General features: G+C 41.0%; 1 protein-coding gene and 1 non-coding gene across 4 annotated transcripts in view; both read left to right on the top strand.

Annotated features, from left to right (window-relative positions):
- The first annotated feature begins 2,043 nt into the window (after positions 1 to 2,043).
- LOC122220870 lies at positions 2,044 to 2,229 on the top strand. The gene has a single exon (XR_006203036.1). It is a non-coding gene; the product is annotated as a U11 spliceosomal RNA (small nuclear RNA).
- A 14,129-nt stretch (positions 2,230 to 16,358) lies between these two features.
- The window catches only part of ZNF318 (zinc finger protein 318), a 34,349-nt gene continuing 31,859 nt past the window's right edge, over positions 16,359 to 18,848 (top strand). For 2 of the 3 annotated variants that reach the window (XM_042938848.1, XM_042938845.1), the window contains exon 1: positions 17,228 to 17,777. In XM_042938848.1, coding sequence (XP_042794782.1) covers positions 17,322 to 17,777 — 456 coding nt within the window. In that variant the 5' untranslated portion in view covers positions 17,228 to 17,321. Of the gene's footprint in view, positions 16,507 to 17,227; positions 17,778 to 18,848 lie in introns of those variants that run through there. The other variant, XM_042938847.1, reaches the window with a different exon arrangement.

Genomic DNA, 18,848 nt, shown 5'->3' with positions numbered 1-18,848 from the left:
ATATAAATGAATGAATGGATTATATAATGAACAGGACAATTACAGTTTCAAATGCTTCTATGCAAAATACTTAACAAATTCCTAAAAAAAGAGAAACTGCACAGTAGATAAGCCTGGCAGATATCACCTTCCTCAGGTGATGGGAAAGTTCACCTTATCAGCACTATAAAGGAACATTTGAAGTCTTGCACCACCTGATGGGATGCAATGAGAGGAACATATCATCCCTTCTATAGTATTCCTACCAATGATATATAGTGTGAATCCAACCACAAGGAAATCCCAGCAAAACCAAATTGAGACACATAAAATAACTGGCCTATAATCTTTTTTGTTTTTAAAGATCTAATTATTTTTTTAATTTTATTTTTAATTTTATTTTTTTTAATTTTTTTTTTAACATTTATTTATTTTTGAGACAGAGAGAGACAGAGCATGAACGGGGGAGGGTCAGAGAGAGGGAGTCACAGAATCCGAAACAGGCTCCAGGCTCTGAGCTGTCAGCACAGAGCCCGACGCGGGGCCTGAACTCACGGACCGCGAGATCATGACCTGAGCCGAAGTCGGACGCTTAACCGACTGAGCCACCCAGGCGCCCCGTATTTTTTTAAATTTTAAAAAAGTTTATTTATTTATTTGAGAGAGAGAGAGAGAGAGAGAGAGAGAATGTGGGGGAGGGGCAGAGAGAGGTAGAAAGAGAGAATCCCAAGCAGGCTCTTCATCACCAGTGTCGAGCCTGATGTGGGGCTTGAACTCACGAACCATGAGATCATGACCTGAGCCTAAGTTGGATGTTTAAACGACTGAGCCACCATGATGCCCTGGCCTATAATCTTTTAAAAAGTCAGGTCATGAATGTCAAGCAAAGAAATGAACTGTTCCTGATGAATAAGACTAAAGAGATATAAAACTTAAATGCAGTGTTATGATTATGATCTGGATCTTTTGGGGACAACCAGAGGCTCTTGAGCAGAGTCTGCAAGTTAAGTGGTTGTTCTTTATCAATGTTAATCTATATTGTATGGGAGTTATGTAAGATAATGTCCTTACTTTAGGAAACACCTATTGAAGTACTCAGAAACAGTGGGGCAATAGGTAGCAATTTATTCTCAAACCATTCAAGAATAAAAAAAAGCTCTGTAATTTGTGTAACTTGCAAGTTGTTTCCAAACCTCATGCCAGGAATGGGTTACAAGTGTGTCAAGAAATTATTCCTCTCAGTCCTGGGGCACCTGGGTGGCTCAGTCGGTTAAGCGTTCGACTCCAGCTCAGGTAATGATCTCACAGTTTGTGAGTTCCAGCCCTTCATCGGGCTCTGCACTGACAGCTCAGAGCCTGGAGTCTGCTTTGGATTCTGTGTCTCCCTCTATCTCTCTATCCCTCCCCTGCTTGCACTCTCTGTCTCTCAAAAGTAAATAAATAAACATTAAAAAAGAAAAGAAAAGAAATTATTCCCCTCAGTCCTGAGCAGGAATAGGTACAGACTGACTAGGTGAGTAGAGTGGACAGAGCCAAGGACAATGAAAAATGAAAATATCGGGAAGTCCCAGATAAAGGGTTCCCTCTGCCTAGAAGGCTTTACCCTCCACTTCTGCCTCCTTCTCATCTTCAGAACTCAACACCAACATCACTTATTTGGGAAGCCCTCTTTAACTTCTCTGGCCATGTCAGATCTCCTTACTATATGTTCTCAGACCATCCCATGCCTTTTATTTCATCATACTTATCATGGTTGTAATTTTATGTTTGTTTGTTTATTAATAAACATACGACTCTCATACAATTCATCTTGACCTTAAGTTATATGAAAGCAGGGACTGTGTCTTCATCTCCTCTTTGTAAACTTTTTGTTTATTTATTTGTTGGTTGGTTGATTTGTTTATTTAAAATTTATTTATTTTGTGAGAGATAGAGAGAGGGGGAGGGGCAAAGAGAGAGGGAGAGAGAGAATCCTCGCAGTCTCCTTGCTCAGTGTGTGAGAAGGGGCTCGATCCTATGACAGTGAGATCATGACCTCAGCTGATATTAAGAGTCAGATGCTTAAAAAAGGGCTTCTATTGTGAGTGGCACACATAGGGCAGCTCCATTGCTCTTTGTGCAGAATTGACATCAAGAGATTTCAGAAGCATAATTTTTTGTTACCCAGGCAGCTTGTGATCATTGGTCCTGAAAGAAAAAAAAAAAAAAAAAGAGTCAGATGCTTAACCGACTAGGCAACCAGGTGCCCCTTTTTACAAACTTTTAAAATCGAAACCTATACACAGAAAAGTGCACAAATCCTAACTGTTTAGCTTGATGAATTATCACAAAGTGAACACATCTTGGTCAAGAAATAGAACATTCTCAGGATTCCAGAAGCCCCCCTCATGTAACCATTGAACTTCAAACCTCATAATTAATTTTGCCTGCTTTCTGAACCCAGTATAAATAAAATCATACAGTTTGTATTTTTTGTGTGTCTGGCTTCTTTGATGCAACATTGAATCTGTGAAATTCATATAGTTATTGCATATAACTACAGTCTATTTTTTGCATTGCTATATGGTATTCCATTGTATGAATATACTACAATGTGTTCATTATACAGTTGAAATCTCGACCATTATAAATAATGCCATAAGAACGTTTTTGTATGTCATTTTTATTGTGGGAAAACATACATAATATTTAACTTTTTAACTATTTTTAAGTGTACAATTCAAAGGCATTAAGTATACTCACAATGTTGTGCAACTATCAACACTATCCATTTCCAGAATTTTTCTGTATGTGTCTTTTTTTTAAATGTTCATATATTTATTTTTGAGAGAGAGAGAGCACGTGTGTGAGCTGGGGAAGGGCAGAGAGAGAAAGAGAGAGAGAATCTTAAGCAGGTTCTGCACCGTCAGCACAGAGCCCAATGTGGGTCATGAACCCACAAACCATGAGATCGTGACATGAACTGAAATCAAGAGTTGGATGCTTAACCAACTGAGCCACCCAGGCACCCCTGTACATATATCTTTTTTGATGCATATATGTGCATATTTCTGGTGGGCATATGCTTAGGAAATGCTGGGTCATAGAGAATGTTCAATTTTAGTAAATACTGCCAAACAGTTTTCCCAGGTGGTTGTACCAATTTACATGCCCACCAGCCCTGTATGAGAGGGCTGTATTAATCCTTTAATTAACCTAATAAGTGTTTAGTACAGTGTATCTTTTCCCATTTCTCTGATAACTAAGACAGTTTAGCACCTTTTCGCATGCTTAATGGCCATCAGAGAGCTTCTTTTCTTAAATGACTATTTAAGTCCTTTGCCCATTTTTTATTGGATTGCCTATATATTTCTTATTGATGTGCAAGTTTTTTATACTAGTACAAGCTCTTTCTTGGATGTTTTGCAAATATTGTCCTTCATTCCATGACTTATGTTTTCACTCTCTTAATGGTGTCTTTTGAGCAACCAATGTTTCCACTTTTAATATAGTCTTATATACCAGTTGTTTCATTTACAGTTAGTGCTTTTTGTGTCCTATTTAAGAAATCTTTCTTTGCCTATTGAGAGTCATGAAGATATTCTCCTATGTCATTTTCTAGAAACTTAATTGTTTTACCTTTTACAATCTGAAATTTACATGTAGATAATATCAATCTGGAATTAACTTTTGTGTATGGTATTAGATAAAGGTCAAGATTCATTTTTTTCTCCTGTAGTTATATGCCCAGCAGACCCAGCCCACTAACTGAAAATATCTTCTGTTTCCCAGTGCACTGCAGTGACAAATTTGTCCTAAAACAAGCATGGATTTGTTTCTGGACTCTGAATTGTAGTCATTGATCTATTTGTCTCATTGTGCCAATATCATGCAATCTTAATTTGTAGCTTTCTGATAAATCTTTTTTTTTTTTAAGTAACCTTTACATCAAATATGGGGCTCTTACTCATGACCCCATATGCTCTACTAACTGAGCCAGCAAAGTGCCCCTGTAGATTTCTGACAAGTCTTAATATCTGGTAGTGTTCTTCTTGCAAAGTGCTTTTGCCATTCTTCAACTTTTGTGTTTCCATACATATTTTCAAATCAAGTTGTTGATTCCTACCAAAAAATATGTTAGGATTACATCGACTCTATCTATAGATCAATTTGGGAAGAGTTAATTAACATTTTTACAATATTGAGTCTTTCAGTCCACGAATATGGTATATCCCTCCAGTTATTTAGATCTTCTTTACTTACTTTTATTAATGTTGTATAGTTTTCTCTGAAGAGATTTTATACTTCACTTATTAGATTTATTCTAAGTACTTGGAATTTTTTGAAGTTATTGAAAATAGGCCTGTTTTTCAAATTTTAGTTTCTTTCCATAGGTATATAGAAATACAATTGATTTTGGTGGCCCCTGGGTGGCTCAGTCGGTTAAGCTCCAGGTCTTGGTTTAGGATCAGGCCATGATCTTATGATTCATGAGATTGAGCCCCATGTCTCACTCTGCATTGTCAGCTTGGAGCCTGCTTGGGATTCTCTCTCTCTCTCTCTCTCTCTCTCTCTCTCTCCCTCCCTCCCCCCCCAAAATGACTAAAATAAACTTTAACCAAAAAAAAAAAAAAAAGAATACCTTAGTATTACAGTTTCCTTAACATTAAAAGTCAACCTTAGGGGTGCCCAGCTGGCTCACTTGAAGAACATGCAACTCTTTTTTTTGTTTTTTTTTTTTGGTAGTAGGTTTTAAAAAAATGTTTACTCAGTTTTTAAATGTTAATTTACTTATTTTGAGAGAGAGACAGAAAGCGCAAGAGGGAAAGGGGCAGAGAGAGAGGGAGAGAGAATCCCAAGCAGTCTCCACCAGAGAAGAGCCTGATGCAGGGCTCTATCCCGTGAACCATGAGATCTGCCGAAACCAAGAGTTGGAAACTCAACTGACTGAGCTACCCAGGTTCCCCAGTGTTTATTCATTTATTTATTTATTTAGAGAACACACATGTGAGTGGGGGAGGGGCAGAGAGTGAGGGAGAAAGAGAATCTCAAGCAGGCTCCAAGCTGACAGCATGGAACCCAACATGGGGCTGGAGCCCACAAACCATGAGATCATGACTTGAGCCAAAAATCAAGAGTCTGATGCTTAACCAACTGAGTCACACAGGGGTCCCCCGCATGCAATTCTTGATCTTGGGGTTATGAGTTTGAGTCCCAGGTTGAGAATAGAGATTATGTAAATAAATAAATTAATTAAATAAAATAAATAAATAAATAAATAAATAAATAAATAAATAAACTTTTAAAAAATCACCTTAACTTCTTTTTACTTTGCCTCCAATTTAGCAATATCTATGAAGATATAAATTTTATATGCAAGCCATTTTAAATTTATTATTTATTTATTTGAAAGAGAAAGTGCACAAGCAGGGCAGAGGGGCAGAGGGAGAGAGAGAGAGAGAGAGAGGGAGAATTTTAAGCAGGCTCCACTCTCAGTGCATAGCCCAATGTGGGGCTCAATCCCACAACCCTGGGATCATGACCTGAGCTGAAATCAAGAGTCTGACACTCACCTGACTGAGCCACTCAGATGCTTCAGCAAGCCATTAAAAAAAATTTTTTTAATGTTCTATTATTTATTTTTTTTTGGGGGGGGGAAGGGCAGAGAAAGAGGGAGACACAGAATCCAAAGCGCAAACTCACAAGCTGTGAGATCGTGACATGAGCCAAAGTTGGATGCCCAACTGACTCAGTCACCCAGGCACCCCAGAAAGCCATTTTGCAATCAATTAAGCAAACACTTGTCTGTTAACATATAAAAGTTTGTTTTACATAAATCTCTAGAATTACTTCAGGTGTACATATTACACTTTGGGATACATTGCTGTAAATGTTAGCTGTTTCATAAACATTTGTGTTAGCTGTTCATATTGTTGCTAGTGTTTATTTTTAAAAAAGATTTTATTTATATATAATGTCTACACCCAATGTGGGACTCAAACTCACAACCCTGAGATCAAGAGTCATATGCTCCACAGACTGAGCCAGCCAGGTGCCCCTATTAATGTTAGTTTTTAAATTATTTTATAAGTTGTCATATTCTATTGGTCACACAGACCAAACCTACTGCCATATAGGAGGGGACTATACAAAGATGTGAATACCAGGAGACAGAGATCATGGGAGGCCATCTTGGAGGCTGGATACCACATCTGAGGAACATAAATTGCTTGCTAGCACAAAAATAATACCATCTGGACTTCAAATTTCATAGGCTACAGTTTTGTCTTCTCTCTTTAACCCTTTTATATTGTAAAAATTTTCATACTGTGCATAAAAGGTGCGTAAAACATAAATGTGCAGTTTACTAAGTTATGAAAAAAACTGATATCTGTGGAAAAACAATCACCCAAGTAAAGATCTGGAACAATGCCAACACCCCAAAAGACCCCTCTCCATTCTCCTGAATCACAGTGCCTTCCACACTTTTGATGATCACCATGCTGATTCTTAGGGTTTTCAGTTTACTTTTCTTTATAATGTACCACCTAAGAATGCACTCCTATTCACTATAGTTTAATTTGCCAGTTTAGAAAATTTTTTACAAATGGAATCATGCAGTATGTAGTACTTTTGTATCTATTTTCTTTGGCTCAATATTGTTCTTAAGATTTATTTCTGAAAAAAAAAGATTTATTTCTGTTATTGAATTAAGCAGTTCGTTCATTTTCGACTCAGTATAGTATGCCATTCTATAAACATACAAAGTGAATCCATTTTGCTGTTTAAGAATATGTGGACTGTTTGTCTATTACAAATAAAGCTTCTGTGAGGATTCTTTTAAAAAAAAATGTTTACTTATTTATTTTGAGAGAGAGGGAGGGAGAGAGAGAGCGAACGAATGTGAGTGGGGCAGGGGCAGAGAGAGAGGGGGAGAGAGAGAATCCCAAGCAGGCTCTGCACTGTTAGGAGACAGCTCACAACCAGAAGTTTACGACCTGAGCCTAAATCAAGAGTTGGACCCTTAACCAACTGAGTCACCCAGGCGCCCCTCTGTGAGCATTCTTACATCTTCCAGTATACCTGCACATGATTTTCTTAGGATATATACTTAGGAATAGAATTAAATAGTCATTTTCAACTTTAGCAGATAATGCCAAACTGTTCTTAAAGGGGCTGTGCCAACTTACACTCCCATCTGAAGTGTATGTGCATGTCCTTTGTTCTACCTCCTCACCAACATCTGGAATTTTAGCCCTGTTAGTAAGTGTAAAGTGTTATTTCATTATGGTTTTACTTTTCATTTTCATGATTATTTGTGAGGTTTTACATGTTTACTAGCCATTTGGATTTCCACTTTTGAGCACTTAAATATTTTGTCCATGTTTTGATCGAGGTGTCTGTCTTTTTCTTGTATTTTAACTGTTGTTTATATATTGTATATACGAGTCCTTTTTACGTGTACCATATCTTTTCCAACTCCATTCTCTTTTTTTAATTTATTTTTATTTTTTGTTTTTAATTGAAGTATAGTTGACATACAATATTAAATTAGTTTCAGGTGTACAACACAATGATTTAGCAGCTCACACATTTCCAAATTCTCACCACAGTAAATATATTACAAAATTATTGAATATAAATATGTATTTTTTACTATAAACCAGGTATTGTGCTACATGTAGATTTTACAAGTTTGAACAAAATGGACATGGCCATTACTCTCACAGAGCTGACAGAAATTAAACAAGCAATTATAATTATACTGGAGATATTATAAGGATGTCAGCAAGGGGACTCTATTACAGATGGTCAGTGAGGGCATCTCAGCAGAAGTAATATTAAATGCTTCTTTCCTTGTATTAAGTTTCTGTATATATCAGTGTATGATTTAGAGCCATACTGACTTTTTATTTATTTTTGTTTATTTATTTTTCACATTGATTTTAATGAAAATGATCTAAATACACAAGTTAAAAGCCTGAGATTTTCAGGGTGGATTAAGAAAATTGTATTCAACCATGTTATGTGAATATGATTAATATTTTAGGAAGGAAAATTATATTAAGTAAAAAAAGTAAAAGTGATATACTATTCAAACAGCCAAGAAAAAAACTATAATGGGTATAAGGACAATATAGTCATTAGAACAAGGAAAATTATCATGAATAAAAAGGATATTAAAAAATGACAGAAAGGGTCAATTTTCCAAGATGATATAACAATTTTAAACATGTACACACCTATTTTTTGAAAGTATATATGTTTTCTAAATTTGATATATCATTTTATATTCCACCAGTAATGTATGAGTGCCCCTGTTACTCTGTGTTCTCACCAGTAATTGAAATTTCATTTTTTTCTCCTTTCTAATAGTTTTCTAGTGCTATCTCATTGTACTATTACTTTACCTTTCCTGATGTTTGCACATTGTTTTATGCACATACTTGCAATCTGTACGTCTTCTTTTTTTTTTTTTAAACTTGTTTTATTTATTTTTTTAAGTTCACATCCAAATTAGTTAGCATCTAGTGCAACAATGATTTCAGGAGTAGATTCCTTAGTGCCTCTTACCCATTTAGCCCATCCCCCCTCCCACAACCCCTCCCGTAACCCTCAGTTTGTTCTCCATATTTATGAGTCTCTTCTGTTTTGTCCTCCTCCCTGTTTTTATATTATTTTTGTTTCCCTTCCCTTATGTTCCTCTGTTTTGTCCCTTAAAGTCCTCATATGAGTGAAGTCATATAATTTTTGTCTTTCTCTAATTTCACTTAGCATTATACCCTCCAGTTCCATCCACGTAGTTGCAAATGGCAAGATTTCATTCTTTTTGATTGCCAAGTAATACTCCATTGTATATATGTATATGTGTGTATATATATATATATATATATATATATATATATATATATATACCACATTTTCTTTATCCATTCATCCATCAATGGGCATTTGGCTCTTTCCATACTTTGACTATTGTTGATAGTGCTACTATAAACATGGGGGTACATGTGTCCCTTTGAAACAGCACACCTGTATCCTGTGGATAAATGCCTAGTAGTGCAATTGCTGGGTCATAGGGTAGTTCTATTTTTAGTTTTTTGAGGAACCTCCATACTGTTTTCCGGAGTGGCTGCACCAGCTTGCATTCCCTTCCAACTCCATTCTCTTAATGGTGCCATTTGATGAGCAGGAATTCTTCGTTGTGGTGAAGTCAAGTATATCATTCTTTTTGTTGTCATTTGTGTTAGCCTGGTTCCCCCTAAACCAGAGCCTCATTGTATTATTAGGGAGTCCAGGGTGCAGGTGTGAGGGACAAGGAGAGTGATGCAGGAAAGAAAGGAGAAACAACAGGAGGATGTTTCATCAGATACCTGGCGACCACTAAATGAAAGTGATTGCTGGATCTGGACACCGTGTCCTCAATAAACAAACTGCTTCTCAAAACCATCCTGGGAGAGGTGAGATAATGGAAGAAATGGAGATAAATTATTCACAGGCTCTTGTCTCCCACTGGTCAAAATTCCACACCATGGAGCATTATCTCCCTCACATTTACAGGTTGCATGTAAGAGTATGCACCTTAAAAAACAGACAAATGAAACATTTAGTGTCATTTTAGAGGGGTTTAGGGACTTAATAGTGATAATGCATGGATTGAATCCACCATGTTTAACATAAAATCATATTTTCTAATTGGTTATTGCTAGCATATAGGAGCTGGTGATATAAAGGTACGGCCATTCCACTCACTGAACAGGCAGTGCCTAAGCTCAGTTCTCATCTAAAGACTCAAAACTTTGTTCTCCCGCTTACTTGGCACACAGCTTCCCATAAAGCTATAGCCCCAAGCAGAGGTTTGGCAATAGTTATGTTCAGGTTGCACATAGGGTTGGAGTGTCCTTGGCTTCAAGCTGAAAACCTGGCCCAGGTCCTCCACTTCCTGGGAGGCACTTACTTCTCCACACACAGGAGTGAAATCTCTGACGGCTACCCTTACTTCTATCTAAACTTATTTCAAAGCCTCGGAAGTTTGTGGATTTGCACATATTCACAGGGAAGGTGTATTGTGTCTTAAAGTCTAGGTCTCTTTTCCCTTTTCAGGTTTTATCTGTCATTGCTATACGTCTGCTGCAGTGTGTGTGTGTGTGTGTGTGTGTGTGTGTACCCATTTCACCATTTTCATTGGGGGTCTAGTAAGAGTTTCTTGAACTGGTGACAGACAGCAGTTGTGACAGGATGTTAATTAGATTCTCCCTGTTGTCTTTGGAGTTTCAGCAAAGGCCTCAAAAGCAGAAAGGAACACAATAGATGCCAGGCACCCCTTCCCCCACCATCCACCTCAAAAGGAGATGGGAAGAGATTGTGATCCAGTCGGCCAGCTTTACTAATGTTCTACAGTTTGTATATGAGAATGAGGATTGTGTTGGGAGTTACCTGTGGGCTCTGAATTTCCTCTTTGCCACTCTGGCGAGGGAGAAGGGTTGTTCCCTTCGCCTAAGGCCAAGTGACTTAGAGGCTTCCACTAGCACCTCTCAGAATGTTTGGCATATATCTCCTGGGGTCTGGAAGTCCATAGGGAATGATATCCTAACTCCCACCTGAGGAAGTTCAAAAGCAAGATGCCAGCTGACTGACATGGCAAGTAAGGTGTGTGGGATAGAGAGTGAACTGCACTGCCCTTGTTAGCAGGGCAAAGATGCATAAGTGGTCTGGTGGGCCAAGTGTCCCCACAAAGAAACCAACATGGAATCATTTTAAAAGGATCCTTCCCAATCCAATTAAAAAATGGGCAGAAGACATGAACAGGCATTTCTCCAAAGAAGACATCCAGATGTCCAACAGACTCATTACCAGGGAAATACAAATCAAAACTACAATAAGATGTCACCTCACACTAGTCAGAATAGCTACAATCAACTATACAAGAAAAAAACAGGTGTTGGTGAGGATGTGGAGAAAGGGGAACCCTTTTGCACTGTTGGTGGGAATGCAAACTGATGCAGCCACTCTGGAAAACAGTATGGAAGTTCCTCAAAAAGTTAAAAATAGAACTACCCTATGATCTAGCAATTGCACTGCTTGGTATTTGCCCAAGGAATACAAAAATACTAATTCAAAGGGACACATGCACCCCAATGTTTATAGCAATATTATCTATCACATCCAAATTTTGGAAACAGCCCAAATGTCCATCAACTGATAAATGGATAAAGAAGATATGGTGTATATATACAATGGAATATTAGTTATAAAAAAAGAATGAAATCATGTTATTTGCAATAACATGGATGGAGCTAGAGTATTATGCTAACCAAAATAAATCAGAGAAAGACAAATACCACATGATTTCACTCATGTGGAATTTAAGAAATAAAACAAAGGAGGATAGGGAAAAAAGAGAGAGAAAGAGGCAAACCAAGAAACAGACACTTAACTATAGAGAGCAGACTGATGGTTATCAGAAAGGAGGCAGATGGGGTGACAGGGTAAATAGGTGATGGGGATTAAAGAGTGCACTTGTTGTGATGAGCACTGGGTATTGTATGTAAGTGTTGAATCTCTAGATTGTACACCTGTAATTAATATTACACTGTATGACAACTAACTGGAATTTAAATAAAAACTTAAAACAAACAAGCAAATAAATGAAAGGATCTTTCCCATGATGTGTGCCCAAAGAGGAAAGGGACCCCAGGAGAGTGAGTTTTATGTGGGATGAATCTCTATAAGGCCAGGGACTGTGGGGAGAAAAGTAACAGGCAGTCAACCAGAGAAGAGGCATCACTGAGGTCCCAACAGGAGAGCCATAAAAAAGCCCACAGAGGTGACATACAAGAGAAAGAGCCAACATTTGTGAATCCTCCACGTGCATGGGAAACCAACTTTCAAAGATAACAGTACTCTGCACCACCCAGGAAAGACGGCCCTTTCCCCCTAATCCATTCTTTTCCTGCACCAAATGCTGGAGGAGGGCAGTTCAGAAACAGCAGCTGGCCAGTGGGAGAGGAGCAATAGACACTGAAGAGTAAAGGCAGGGATGTGGAGAAGCCTGGCATTCCTCCCTTCATCACAGCAAATTTCCCATCTGTAGCAGGCAAGAGCTGGGGAATGGGAGAACCTCATAAACTGAGGTGTAGAGTGGTACTTGTTACCCTGGACAAAACATTTTCACTACTGCAATGAGACTATTCTTGTGACTGAAAAATACTTAAAAAGTGAAGGAATCTGCAAGAGGTTTCATGCGGGACATGGAAAGAACTATGTGTAAGGCAGATGTGAAGGAGAAGCAGAAGAGTTTTGCAATTTTACACCATGGAGGCCAAATCCCTTGGTAAAAATAGCTATTCAGTATGGGAGAAGGATTGAAGAGGAGAATTTGATATAGAGTATAACTAACCCTGATTTATTTTGTTTTAATTTATCAATTTTTTAAAGTTTATTGATTTATTTTGAGAAAGAGAGTGTGTGGGCGTGAGTGGGGAAGCAGGAGGGGCAGAGAGAGAATCCCAAACTGTCAGCACAGAGCCTGACTTCGCCCACTGGATCCCATGAACCAAGAAGTCATGACCTGAGCTGAAATCAAGTGTCTGATGCCCAACCAACTGAGCCACGCAAGGTGCCCCTAACTAATCCTGATTTAAAAGGTATTGACTCCAGGGGCGTCTGGCTGGCTCAGTTGGTGGGGTGTGTGACTCTTAATCTTGGGATGTGAGTTTGAACCCCACGCTAAGTGTAGAGATCGCTTAAAAATAAAATCTTTAGGGGCGTCTGGGGGGCTCAGTCGGTTAAGCGACTGAGTTCAGCTCATGTCATGATCTCACAGTTAGTGAGTCTGGGCCCCTGTCGGGCTCTGTGCTGACTGCTCAGAGCTTAGAGCCTGCTTTGGATTCTGTGTCTCCCTCTCTGTCTGCCCTTCCCCCGCTCACACTCTGTTTCTCTCAAAAATAAACATTAAAAAAATAAGTAAATAAAATAAAATCTTTAGGGGCACCTGGGTGGCTCAGTCGGTTAAGCGTTGACTCTTGATTACGACTAAGGTCATGTTCTCCATATTTGTGAGTTCGAGCCCTGTCTTGGCCTCCACAATGACAGGGTGGAACCTGTTCAGGATTCTTTCTCTCCCTGTCTTCCTGCCCCTCATCTGCTCGCTCTCTCTCTCTCTCTCACTCAAAAATAAATAAATAAAAATAAAATAAAATCTTTATTATTTTTTTAAGTTTATTTATTTTGAGAAAGACCACATGCATGAAAGGGGGAGGGTCACAGAGATAGAGGGAGAGAGAGAGAGAGAGAGAGAGAGAGAGAGAATCCCAAGCAGGCTCAGCACCATCAGGGCAGAGCCTGATGCAGGGCTTGAACTCACAAACCACAAGATCATGACCTGAGCCGAAATTGGACACTTCACTGACTGAGCCACCTAAGCGTCCCTAAAATAAAATCTTAAAAAATATATAATAATAATTGTTTCTCAGCCTTTTGGCTAAGATCAAGTGTAAAAAAATAAATAAAATGTATTGACTCCAAGTGTCTGTGAACATCTTTTAACTTTTCTTCATGTTTATTTAGATCCCACCAAAAACATGAGTAACTGAAATTCATGTTTAGGCTAATAAAAAGACAGGGCACACCCCTCTGGCAGATTTTTAATTATTTTTTAAAACAATTTTATAGATTTTTAATTTTTATACATTTTTAATTTTTAATTTATAGATTTTTAATTTTTAGAGTCAGACAATACAGATGCAAAACAAAACAACCAAAAAAACCATTTTCATAATGGTCACATTCGTCAAGGTTGTACTGTGGTAGCAAATTATCCTTCAAAATCTCAGTGTTTTACACAACAAAGCTTCATTTCATGCTCATAGTGTATGTTCAACTCAGGGTTGGGGGTGGTACTCTGTTTTACACAGTCACTCAGGGACCTAGGCTGACAGGTTGTACCATCTGTAACATGTGGCTTCCTCATTTGCCACAGCAAAGGAGGAAAGAGCATGGAAATCTTATAACCATTCCTTCCTGATAGAGCCTGGAAGTGCTTCCATTCAGTCTATAGTGGATAGAAATAGTCACGTGACCCCCTTTCTGAAAGAAGGAAGGAAATGTCCTTTTCTTTGTGCACTAAATGAGAGGAAACACAGATTATCAATAAGCCCTGCTAAAGTCTCCCAGATCTCTGAATCTCACCAACCCAGGGATGACTAAAATCATCTTCCCTGGACTATTTTATTTTTTTAAAGTAGGCCTCATGCCCAGTATGGGGGCTTGAACTCACAAGTCTGAGATTGAGAGTCACGTGCTCTACTGACTGAGCCAGCAAGGCACCCCTTCTCTGGACTATTTTATATGGCAACTTAACTTATATAGACTGTCACCCTTCAGTTGTTACCTAACCAGTTCAGTTTGCCCTATGCACAGAAAGCCAATCACTGAGACCTGCAGATATGTGGCAGAGAAAGGAATTTATTCACAAGGCAGCCAAGCGTGGAGATGGAGAACAGGTCTCGTATCACCTTTCCTGAAAAAAAGGTCTCTTGAGTATTTATGGGATTTTAGGGACAGTGTGGGGGGATATGACTGGAAGCTAGAGAGGGTGAGATAAAGGTCAGGGAATTGTTGATCTATGCAGGCACAGTCCATCATCTTGCTTCTTCATATATCATATGCTCAAAGATGGGGTATTGACAAGATTAGGGGGTGGAGATTTCAGGCTCCTTGACATCAAAATGTCACCTATGGAGATTTGTGCGGGCCCAGTAGGAAGGTCTTGACCTGTCTGAACTGGATGAAAGTGGGCCTCTTAGTTCCTGGAAGACAACTTAAGCTTAAGTGTCTTGTGACTTGTACCTCAGAGACATTTCATACATAGAAGCAGTTATACATTCTTATGATATTTTACCTGGGCTGTCTGCTGTTCAGAGGCAGTTTTAAAGTTTATTGTTTTAAAAAACGGGCCTTAGCAATGAGAAAGAATGAAATATGGGCCTTTGTAGCAACGTGGATGGAACTGGAGAGTGTGATGCTAAGTGAAATAAGCCATACAGAGAAAGACAGATACCATATGTTTTCACTCTTATGTGGATCCTGAGAAACTTAACAGAAACCCATGGGGGAGGGGAAGGGAAAAAAAAAAAGAGGTTAGAGTGGGATAGAGCCAAAGCATAAGAGACTCTTAAAAACTGAGAACAAACTGAGGGTTTGGGAGGGGGTGGGAGGGAGAGGAAGGTGGGTGATGGGTATTGAGGAGGGCACCTTTTGGGATGAGCACTGGGTGTTGTATGGAAACCAATTTGACAATAAATTTCATATATTGAAAAAAAAACGGGCCTTAGGTTATAGTTTGAGTAGGAATTTTCCCCATTTTCAACCTGACAAGTCTTTTATGCTACTTAGCTGGTATAATCAAATCTCTGAGTAGAGGTCTCTACTGCACAGCACACATTATGAAATATGTTCTAAACTGTACAAAAACCTTACATTCATGTATTATGGTTATAAGAATAATGAATAATATGAATTCATGAATAATAATGAATAATATGTGAAATATGAATAACGAATAATATATGAATAACTCATATATTCTGGTTAAGAGCCATTGCTTTCTCAGACTGCTTTACTTTCTTTTACTTCCATCATCAATACTGATATTTTGTTTTCTTTTCACAAGGAAATCCCATTAACAAAATCTCTTTACTGTTAAATTACACAACTAAAAGAAAACAAAATGGGCGGAGTCATGGATGGTGAACACTTGGCAAGGTTCATTCATTAGCTGGGTAACTCACTCCCTCACTCTGACTTCCCACTATACAGGTAATCCCAACTCATGTTTTGAACAAAATTGGTTATCTGTGAAAAGTAATTTTAAATTTTAACTTAATGAATTGATTATGGGGGAATTCACACGTAAAATCCCAGATAAACTAAATATGGAAAACAAAATCGTTCAAGTGTTAAAAAATATGCGGAATACATTAATAACCTTGACATGATGAAGACCTTAAGCCATGAAACCCAAAAGTCAGGAATCAAAAATTCAAATGCCTATTGGGAGCAAGCTTGTAATGTTAAGGAGGGAACTAAGCTGAGTGCAGTTATTCTTACAGAGCTATGATATAAGCAAATGTCATGAAATTGGATATATTTTAAATTTAATGTTGTAATATATAAATTAGAAGATAGAAATCTTTTATGTTTAAAATTTTTGTTCTGCCTTTGCTTGGGAATCAGAAGTCTAATTCTCATACCAATTTCACATTTTGTGTTTCTAGCTGATAGATGAAAACTGTCAAAGCGTTGTTTTGTTTGGAAGAGTTTGGTTAAGGTCAACTTTTTTTTCTGTTTTGACCATGGTTTTTCTTCTTTCATGTGTTGACTTCTTGACTTTTGTATCAAGTATGCAGGCCCTGAGCCTGGGGACTACTACAGTCAGGTGTCCAGGAAAATTCTGGTCATAGATTGGAGGATCTGAATCGCTCAAAAAACTCTCTAGTCTTCCTCTCATGATATGGACCCCTTGGCAATGAGACCTTCCCCATGACCGTAAGTATTTTGGTTGATAGAACAATTTAGTCTGATGTCTGCTTTGGGTTTGACTCTCGCCCCCCAAACCCGTCCCCATTCCGCATTTCTCCGTCCCCAACTTCAATCGACAGAGATCAGATAAAATGGAAGGTAAAATGATGCGTCTTCTGTGGGGTCCGGGGCGTTGGTGGTCACTACGTGCCATAACCTCCATACCTAACGTTTTGGGTTTATTTACATTCCCATCACTTATAACCACTTATCGTCCCCACATAAAGTAACAGGGTTGGGGGACAGGAGAAGAGCGAAGATGCTACCAGATGTCACCCTACGCCTCGAGCAACCCCAGAAAAGCCAGTTCAGCTCCCTCTAATCCCCTCTTCCGCCCGGGCCTAACTGCGCGGAGGCTCCCGAAGTCACGTGGTCGCCGGGGGACGGGGAAGTGGGAGGCTCAGCCGCCGCCATCTTGCAGGTTCGGAGGCGGAGCGTGCGGGGCGCAGGTCGCGCGTCCGCTTCCCCTCCCCTCGCCCTGCCTCGCTCGGGCTTCTGCGCTCCTCCCCACTTCAGGCTCTTGTGGCCGCTCCCTGAGTGGAGGAGCGGGGAGCCCCGGAGGGCGGGGGGGTGTGTCGGACGCGTGCTCGCGCTTCCAACCGCCAGCAGCGGCCGCGCGCTCGGCCGGCCCCAGCGGCGGCGCGGGGCCGAGGGGAGGGGGCGGCTCCGGCTGCGGGGGCGGCGCGTGGCGGCCGTGGCTGCAGCTGCGGCGGCGCGCTGGGGCCCCGCGTCCAGGGCGCCCCCCGGTCGGAGCTGCCGCCGTGGCTGCTGCTGCCGGAGCCATGTACCGCAGCGGCGCCCGCTCCTCCGTCTCTTCGCACCGGCCTAAAGAGAGCGGCGGGGGCGGCCCGCGCACCGGCCGCAGCTCCGGCTCCTCCTCAGGCCCGGCTCGCCGCACCTCGCCGCTGCCCTCCAGCTCCTCCTCGTCTCGGAACCCAGCTCGCCGTCCCCGCTCGCCCTCAGGGCACCGCGGCCGCCGGGCCTCGCCGTCCCCGCCGCGGGGTCGCCGTGGCTCCCCGTCCCCGCCCCGCGGCCGCCGGGCCTCGCCGTCCCCGCCGCGGGGTCGTCGCGTTTCCCCCTCCCCGCCGCGGGCGCGTCGCGGCTCCCCGTCGCCGCCGCGGGGCCGACGACTCTTCCCGCCGGGCCCGGCCGGTTTCCGAGGCAGCAGCCGCGGGGAGTCCCGCGCGGACTTCGCCCGGGACGGCCGTGGAGACCATCCAGGCGACAGCGGCAGCCGGGTAATCCCACCCCTCGACCGGGACTCCCTCTATACCCTAGCCCCCTCGCCCGGGCTTCCCGCTTTCAGAAACGCCCGCAGCACAGGCGCCCCAAGGCCTCCAGGCCAGAGTCCCAGGATCGAAGGCCCTCCACCCCCCCTCGGGCTCCCTCGGCGACGTCCGAACCTGGAGGTTCCCCCTCAGCCCTGGGAGCCGCTTTACACAATAACGGACTCGGGACCCAGACGGGCGCCTGGTTCGGGAGGCAGTGCATCATTTCAGGAATAGGCTGTTTGTCTCACTCTGGGGTGAGATGCGGAAAAGTTTGCCAGGGCGAGGGGAATGTCCTCCAAACTGTGTGCCTGGTACTTGTTCAGTAGTCGATGTTTCCCTCAGAGTTGCGTGGTTTGGTATCCCCTTAGACCTGAGCTGCCCCGTGGCATCTTTTCTTAGAAAAGAAGCTGAAATGTCTTTGTGGCCAGTTAGGGTTGCCTAAACCTCATCAGCGAAGACACCTAGAGTGTAAACTGTTAGCAAATTGGCGCTACTCCGAAATGAACTGTGCATACCCACAGTCATTAATAAGTACCACCACTTACTGAGTTATGTGGCAGGATTATGCTTCGACCTTCATTTACACATTCCCTTTGAACACTCACAACCCTTTGAGGCGAGGAAGTTAAAATTTTGCCTTATTGAATAGCTGAGGTATCCAGAGAGGTTTGAGCAACTTTAAAAAATGTCATACAACTAAGAAGTGGTGTAGCTGTGATTCAGTCCATGCGTACCCGGTTCCCACCATCCATAATTTTAACAGTTATGTTTCCCTGCTAAAGGAATGGGACATGAGGTTAAGAAGTTCAGTTTAGGAGCACCTGGCTGGCTGGGTTTGTAGAGTAGGGCTCTTGATCTCAGGGTCATGAGTTCAAGTCCCACATTGGGTGGAGAGACTACTTTAAAAATAAAATCTTTTTTAAAAAAGATAGAAGGTTAGACATAATATTGACCTCTCACCGTAACTGCCTCTGGCCTGGGACTGGTGTTTTGGAATTTGTTTTTATTTTCAGTTCATCAATTTTTTTTTAAAAAACC

The sequence above is a fragment of the Panthera leo genome, chromosome B2, assembly GCF_018350215.1.
Source record: "Panthera leo isolate Ple1 chromosome B2, P.leo_Ple1_pat1.1, whole genome shotgun sequence".
Taxonomy (NCBI): Eukaryota; Metazoa; Chordata; class Mammalia; order Carnivora; family Felidae; genus Panthera; species Panthera leo.
This window is presented reverse-complemented; position numbering and strand designations above follow the sequence as displayed.